The sequence below is a fragment of the Malaclemys terrapin genome, chromosome 1 (genome assembly GCF_027887155.1).
Source record: "Malaclemys terrapin pileata isolate rMalTer1 chromosome 1, rMalTer1.hap1, whole genome shotgun sequence".
NCBI classification, from domain to species: Eukaryota; Metazoa; Chordata; order Testudines; family Emydidae; genus Malaclemys; species Malaclemys terrapin.
Window position 1 is genome coordinate 243,058,052 of NC_071505.1, and position 8,213 is coordinate 243,066,264.

The 8,213-nt window shown below is 38.2% G+C and overlaps 1 protein-coding gene across 1 annotated transcript; it reads left to right on the forward strand.

Annotated features, from left to right (window-relative positions):
• Positions 1–2,220: 2,220 nt before the first annotated feature.
• LOC128838132 (uncharacterized) lies at positions 2,221–7,862 on the forward strand (the record flags this gene model as incomplete). The annotated part of the gene is made up of 1 exon (XM_054030080.1): positions 2,221–7,862. A coding segment is annotated over one exon (4,407 nt), but the record flags the coding sequence as incomplete, so codon positions are not given.
• Between the last annotated feature and the right edge of the window lie 351 nt (positions 7,863–8,213).

Below are 8,213 nucleotides of genomic sequence, written 5' to 3' on the forward strand. Positions count from 1 at the left end.
TGGTAGGCACTTTTTAGAGAGAATAAGGAACAGCCCCTACCCTGGCAAGCTTGCAGCCAGAGGTCAGATAGACAGAAAAATAGGGCAGGGCTAGAGCAAGTGGGAGAGAGTTTCTTTTTTCCCTTAATTCTCACAAAAAAATTCAAACTAAACTGGTAATAATTAACTCAAATGTCATGATAACGGAGTTTTCAAAATTATAAATCCATCAGAACTCTTGATTGAAATACATTGAACATTTGGCTTTCTCTGCCCATTGCAATCCAAAAAAATATGCTTTTAAAAGAGTGACTTTATTTAATCTCCTCCTGCCTTAAATGCCCTTATCCATAATAGGAGGGGGAACTGCAATCTAATGATAGCCAATGAGGGCATCCTTCTGAAATTAACACCAGTTGTAACAAATATGACATCAGAACTGGCTTCATTATATTTCTGTCCTTGTGTGTGTTACTGCTTACGTGAAGGGGTATTTAATCTGTGTTACCATGCACTGTGTATGCGGAGGGCACCTGTGCTATGGTGAAATGTAGTCATTCACAGTTGAAACCCAGAGCTTAGTTGTTTGTTATACAGACATCAACCAGTTGTTAAAATCTGTTTTGGTCTTTTAAAATACCCAGAAGGTCATTATAAATAGAACCTATTAGATCCACCAGCTTAATCCCATGCTGTTGTATGTAATTTTTAAGTGTCTTCTCTTCTGAATACTTGAAATGTAGCCATCTGAAAGCCAGATTTTGCCACACTTTTTGACAATGAGCAGTACCATAATCTGCAGGTAGTCCTATTAAAATCACTACATAGGTTTGGTTTTAATTTCCCATTGAAATCAATGGTGTACAAACCTGCTGTCAGTAAGGGTGGCAGGATCTGGCCCTATATGAATAGAGTTATGAAGACTGATACTACATAAAATCTTAACAGTTTTGCAACCTCTCTTTGTTGTATTTATGCACCTTATTAGTGCACATCAGGTTTAGTTTACAGAATTTGTTGTCCCGCTTCTGCTCATAAATGAGGAGGACATAAAAATGAATACGCTGAATCTTCGACTGGTGTGTTGGCTGGACTCCATCCATAACACTATTTTACTGCACAGTGAAGTAATCCATTTTCTCATGGGTGCTAGAAAGCTGACACCTCTTGCGTTTTTTTCCAGAGCACTATCTTATGTTATTGACTTCACTCTGCAGCTTTTGCACTAAGTTCTGTATTTTATTTAGTAACCAATCAGCACCATTTTTTAAACCCTCAACTCTCTGAAGGCCTAATTCTCCAAACTGAACTGTAGAGACAGCGCCAGATTTCCTGCTCCAGGTTAAATACTGAAAGGGTGCAGTAGTCAAGTGACATTAGCATGGCTGTCATTATATAAAATGCTCTCTCGCTAGTTCTGTCCTACTTGTCATTGGTGTGATCCTTTTGGAAAATAGATTTAAGGGGGCATTTCCCACATGCCAAATGTCCCAGATTAGATTAGACTCCTTGTTAACTGGAAAGGTTCCTGCTAATTTCTAAATTGTATCTACAGTGAAACCCGAGTCTGGGGCTGATCTATACTTTTCAGCCTTCAGATTTTGTTTTTATGTTAAGCCAGAGGCACAGCTGTATTTCCATACTGAGTGTATTCTCATCTTCTTTATTGTTTAGCAGGAGTGGAAATGTTTGGTAACATTTGTGTATCAGGGGACAATAGAATTTAAAGAAAGTGAGGAATGGCACAGATGAGCTTTGTTCACCATTGTTAGTGTTGTTTATTCTCATGAGTATTTCCCAGTTACTGTCCAGTGCTACCCAAATGTTTAAACAAGTGTCACAAAAGACAGGAGAAATTGCAGGCTGCACAATGTAGGATTGTTATTAAAAACCTGCATACACACACCACAAGATGCTTCATGAGGCTTCTAAAATATTGTGCATGCTGTTAACAGGCAACTAACTATGACCCAGTTAAGAACTGTAAGTTAAGATCTTCTGTTTAATGCACTATACATGTAATTAAAAAGAATAAGATTAGAAGAAAGTGACTGGTTGTGGATCTTGTCAGTACAGCTGTAGGGACTTCCACAGACCAATTTCTATTTGTGTATAATACTAAGTTTATCTTGATTTAAGTTGTAAAACAAGTTTTAGAAGATTTCTGTTATAAAAGAAAGGATCTGTTAATAAATAAAATAAAAGTAATACAGAGTAAGGAAGTAGAGGCAATACTGATGACTTCAAAAGAGCATTCATTTTCTTTTATACAGCACTAAATGTACAAAGTTTTGCGATGATAAGCTGCTGATAGATCCCATGGTGCTGAAGAAGAAGCTAAATAGGATGGCAACAGAACCAGGGGCTTTTGCTGTCCTCAGCAGCCTGCTGCTTTACATCACAGACCTCGCGGCCTGCGACCCACAGATGCCGAGGAAGAAGGCAAAATGGGCAGAAGGCAAAGGAAACAAGGTGATTTATAATCCTGAATGCCAAAGTGCAAACACAAGCAAGCGCCCCACAAGATTCCAGCTTTTGCAGTCCAAGTTCATGAACAACAATCGTGAACCTTACATAAAAAAGACAAGAGAAGTTGGCAAGCTAATCATTAAAGAAAAGCAGTGGGTAAACAGGGGCTGTCTAAATGCCACTGTTAACAAATTAGACAAAAATAAGGAAAAAAAAGGAAGCGGTCAAGCACTAGAAGAGAACAAAAAGATAATGCCCAATGAGAGGGTCAAGTGGAATGGCCTGAGTGGGAAAAATACAGTGAAAAACATTCTGAAGAAATTTTTAGCTGCAGAGGAGAAAGAAACTAAGGAGAAAGCTTCTGTCTGGAAAAAGAAAGAGCCAAACAGCAATTTGCCAAAAATTATCAGCAAGAATTCTGTTTTCTCCAAACTGAAGGAAAAGTTTGAACAGGCTAGTTCTGTTTGTTCAGCCACAGAGGCAAAAACATTGCTGTTGCGCAAAGGTGAGAAAAATAATACAAAGGTCCCAAGTAGAACACCTATTCACAAACCAGAGGTCACAGTGCTACACACTGTGACAGCCCCAGTTCTAAATAGCCCTCAGTCCCAGTATTTAGTGTGTACGACGGCTCCAATGCCTAGATTCAGTGTTGTGACTGAAATTAGCCATCCTTGGAGCTGGTTGACAAACAACACTGAAAGTAATCAGCCTTTTGATCATGGCACTCAAATGGTAGAGATGAGTGACTCTGACAGCAAACATGATATTAAGCCTGGTAAGAATGAAATGCCAGAAAATAGGGCACAAGACAGAGAGTACAAAGGACAGATGCAAACTGTACAATGTGTAATGCCCAAGGTCATGACTGACAACAAGGACAGTGCAGAGACTAAAATAGATTCCACAAACCAAGGACCTGGTTTTCTTCCTAATCTAGACCGCTCTTCTACTTTCTGTAAAAATAAATCCCTTGCAGACAGCATTCCTACCTTATCTAAACCCACCCTATCTCACAAGGGGAATAGCACATTAGCTGGATTTGATACATCTTCATTAGGGGATAATAAAACTGCTCAAAATGTTAGTGAAGACAATCCGTCTACTAACTTGCCTTATTCTGGTATAGCTGAAGGATCCAGTGCACACAGTCCCCAGGATATTAAAGAGGTTGGTATTCCTAAAATAACAGTGAATGCATGCAGTTCAAAGGAGACAGAAATAGAGTTCTCGGAGTCAGAAAAAGATCCTCTCTTTGCAAGCCAAAAATGTTTCCCGGAGGAGAAACTATCGGAAAATATTCCATCGTTTTGCTCCCCAGTAGCTCAGGCATCTCAGAATGTAGTGCCTCCAAATGATGACCTGCAATTAATTGTCAAAATACCAGTTACTGACAAAATGCCACCGCTGATGCCAAGGCAAGAAAATGCATCCGATTTTAAAGGCAAACATTCCAAAGCAGCTGTAAAAAGAGAGAAATTTCACTATAAACAGGAAATATTTCCTAGTTCTAGAAAAAATGATTGCAAAGTCACAGCTAAGCAAGAAGAGGAGCCAGACATAAATCCAAACAAGCTGTCTGATTGTCAAATGCAAACTGAACAAATAACCCAGGAATCACAACCACATCAAATGCTTGGCCAACAAAATAACATTGATAATTTCAGCATTAACGTATCAAATCCGACTATGACTCACACAAATGATTCAAAGAAGGAAAAAAGTGGTATTGTAGAAGGAAAGCATATCTGCTCTGATTTTGAAAAGGACCAAGGTCCATTGTCAAGTTATTTAATGAAGCACAGGTGTTATATTCCAGAAGAGAATTTTGGGAAGGACCAATTATCCTCATCAAATGAAATGGCAAGTCAGGAAAACAATACTGCCAGGGAAAGGAGTACCTTGTGTAATCTGGAGATTTATGAAATGCCATCAAAGTATTTTATGAAGCATGAAAGTGACATTGCAGATGAGAATCCCTGGCCTAATTCTGAGACATGTCAATCATTCTCATCAAATTATTTAACAAAGCACGAAAACAATGCTACAGAACAAAGAATCTGGCATGCTATTGAAAAGCCCCAGATCCCATCATCAAAAGATTTGGTGAAAGATGAAACCTATAGTGTAGAAGATAAGAAGGCTTGTCATAATTCTGATGAGTACCAATTACCTTCTTCAAATGAGTCAGCAAAGCATAAAGGTGATATTATAGCAAAGAATGCTATGTATAACCGTGAGAATTACCAGACACCACCATCATCAAGTGATGTCATAAACCATGAAAATAATACAGTCAAAGAGAAGAATATCCATCATGTTTTTGAGAAGAATGAGTTACTCTCACCAAATGAACTGGGGAAGCATGAAAATAACACTGCAGAAGACATAAGTCTCTTGAGTAACGTAGAGAAATCCCAATTACCCTCATCAAAAGCACTGTTGAAGCCTGAAAAGAATATCGCAGTAGGGAGAATGCCCTTGAATAACTGTGAAAAGTACCGACTACCCTCGCCAAATGAATCAGAGAAGCACGAAAATAATACTGTGGTAAAAACAAGACCCTGGAGTAATCTGGAGCAGGACCAACTGCCAACTCCAAATGATACTCTGAATTATGAAAATGAGATGAGAGATGAGAACTTTGAGAAAAACCAGTTTCCTTCCTCAAATGAAATGGTGACTCATGAAAATAATAGTACAAGTGAGAGAAATAACTTACATAAATATGAAGAGTACCAAATGCTGTCTTCAGATAATGGTTTGAAACATGAAAATGATACGATGGTAGAGAAGAAGCATAAGGATAATAGTGCAAAAGAGAAGAATTCGTCTAGTTTTGAGACATGCCAATTACCCTTATCAAAGAATAAAATTAACACTCCAGGACCAAGAAATACCTTGTGTAGCATCAAATACCAAATGCCATCAAGAGATTTAGTGGAAAATGAATATGATACAACAGAAGAGGAAAACACCTGTTGTAATACTGAGAGATACCAACTGTTCTCATCCCGTGAATCAATGAAACATGAAAATAATGCTGCAGAGGCAAGAAATATCCAGAGTAACTTTAAAAATTACCAAAAGCCATCATCAAGAAGTATAGGGAAGCATGAAAGCAAAACTGTCCAAGAGAGAAGTACCCATCATAATTTTGAAGAGTACCAGTTACTTTCAAGAAATGCACCACAGAAGCATGGAAAGAAAGGTGCAGTAGAGAGAGATACCTTGTGTAACCCTAAGAAGAATCAAAAACCATCATCAAGTTCATTGGTGAAGCAAGAAAATAATGTTACAGTAGAGAAGCAACAACAAACACCATTGTCAGATGATTTTGTGAAGCATGAAACTGAAACTGTGGAAGAGAAGAATAAACATCATAGTTCTGAGAAGTACCAATTAACCTCATCAAATAAATTAGTCAAGCATGGAAAAAATACCACAGTAGAGAAGAAGCAACAAATACCAATATCAAATGATTTTAGAAAGCATGAAATTAACACTGTGAAAGAGAAGAATAAACATCATAGCTCTGAGAAGTGCCAATTAACCGCATCAAATAAATTGGTGACACATGGAAAAAATACTGCAGTAGAGAAAAAGCAACAAATACCAATAGCAAATGATTTTAGGAAGCATGAAATTAGTACTAAAGAAAAGAAAAATCCACATCTCAAAGTTGAGAAATACCGGTTACCTTCCTCAAGTAAACTGGAGAAGCATGAAACTAATAGTTCAGGAAAGAAAAACAGTTTGTGTGATTTTGAGACGTATCAAGCTTCATTGCCAAGTGATCTCATGAAGCATCGAAGTGATTCAACATTAGAGGAGAATCCTTGGCATAACATTGATAACTACCAAAAATTACCCCTATCAAATGATGTATCCAAACATGATAAAAATCCTGTAGAACAGAGGAAAACCCAGCATGGCTTTAAGAAGTACTGTAAACTAACATCAAATGATTTAGCAAAGCATGAAAATGTTGCTGCTGAAGGAAAGGCCAGGAGGCCAGGGTCTGATCAAAGAAATGACAGAAAAACAGAACTCCAGGACTGCACTAGAACAGCAGCACACGCAAAATACATAGCAGAAAGTTACAGTGAAGGACCCCTAAATTCATCTTTTAAACCAATGATAGTTAGAGTAAGTGACACATTTAAGCATCACACCTGATAGCTCTACAGGTAAACTAATGACCTCAATTATTTGTATCATCAGATCTTTCTTTTTTTCCTTCAATGTTCAAGACATTAAATTATCACTTCGTAATTGCATGGATATTGATGCGTATTTTTTAGGGTGTGATTCTTTTCCCTTTCTTAAACACTGGCCAGAAGATCACTGCAAATATATCATCAGATTAATCATCAATTTATTATGAGAGGGGCTGAGAGATCATCAACAATTTAATCCTGCTCCAATCTCTCCTTGATAAATGCTCGGTTTTGTTTGTAACTAGGGTATTTTGAGGATGAACTTTCCTTTGTATTTACTCATTTTAGTAAAACGCTGTTACTACTCCTTCTAGGAATGGCTTTAGACAATGTCAGGCTTCGTTAGGTCAAAAATGGCCACTTAAGTTCTAGCTTTAAAGCTGTAAATGCAAAGGCTGATCCTTGCTAACATGCATAATGTTTCATGGGTAATGTGCGGAAAGATAGATGCTTCCTTTATCTGCAGGAAAGTCCTGAAAGGACAATATGTTAAATAATTTACTATCGGGCGCTTATGTTCTGTGGTATAAATATTGGGAAAATATTGATTGAACCTTCTGTCAAGATATTTACACTTTTGGGTGTGTACAGTATTGAGATGTGTTTGTAGAGATAGGTTATTCCCTCATGCATGTCATGCTATAGCTACTCCTGTGTTCACAAAGGGCCATAATGCAGCAACTACAAGTACTCACAAAGGGCCCACTCCTGTAAGGTGCTGAGCAGGTCAATGAAAACAGGCTGCTGAGAATGGTGCAGGAGGGATTCAGCACTTTGCAGGATTGGGGTTAAATTGCCTTTGTGGCATATCAGGGGCACACAGGCCCAAGGCAGGCATTGCCATGGATATTAAAGTTACTCATTGGAAAGTCTTATCGTGCTCGTGCTTTCCTGTCAAGTGTAGCAAATGTTTACCATAGTACGATATGAAACTTGATAATAATGAGCAGCCAATGTCATTGAAATGTGCCAGTGGAATGTGATGTTCAGAATGGACAATAATAGCAACTTCTGCGTAAAGTTTGCATGTCCCTGGCTTTGCTTTGGTAGACAGGATTGGTTTGTTATGTTTGCTTCTTTCTGCCCAGCTGATGAACAGAATGTAGCTACAAAATGGAATCTTGCCGTTAATGCCACATAACACCCTGTGGTAGGTAGGTAGATATTAATATAATAAAGTCAACTCTCACATTCGCCAGCGTATCTGCCTTGTTTTCATAAGTTGAGCACTGTGGAGAGAAGCCTTTTCTAATTAAAAAGGCCTTTCTTTAAAGGGCACTTCCTAAGGGCTTTGATTCATTAAATGTTATCCACCACCATCCGTACACAGATCCTGGCTCTTTGACAGCCAAGGTCAGCCTGCCTGAAAAGCCAATTAAAACCCCAATCTTTTAAGTGTCAGTAAGCTTCTGAAAATTGCAGAGCTAATTTAGAAGGGGCAGAGTTTATGCAAATAAGCTCTTCTTTACCCACAGTCCACTGCACCACATTCCTTTGAATATGTTAGACACTGTCTGCAGCTACGCAGTATGTTTTAGTGGTCTG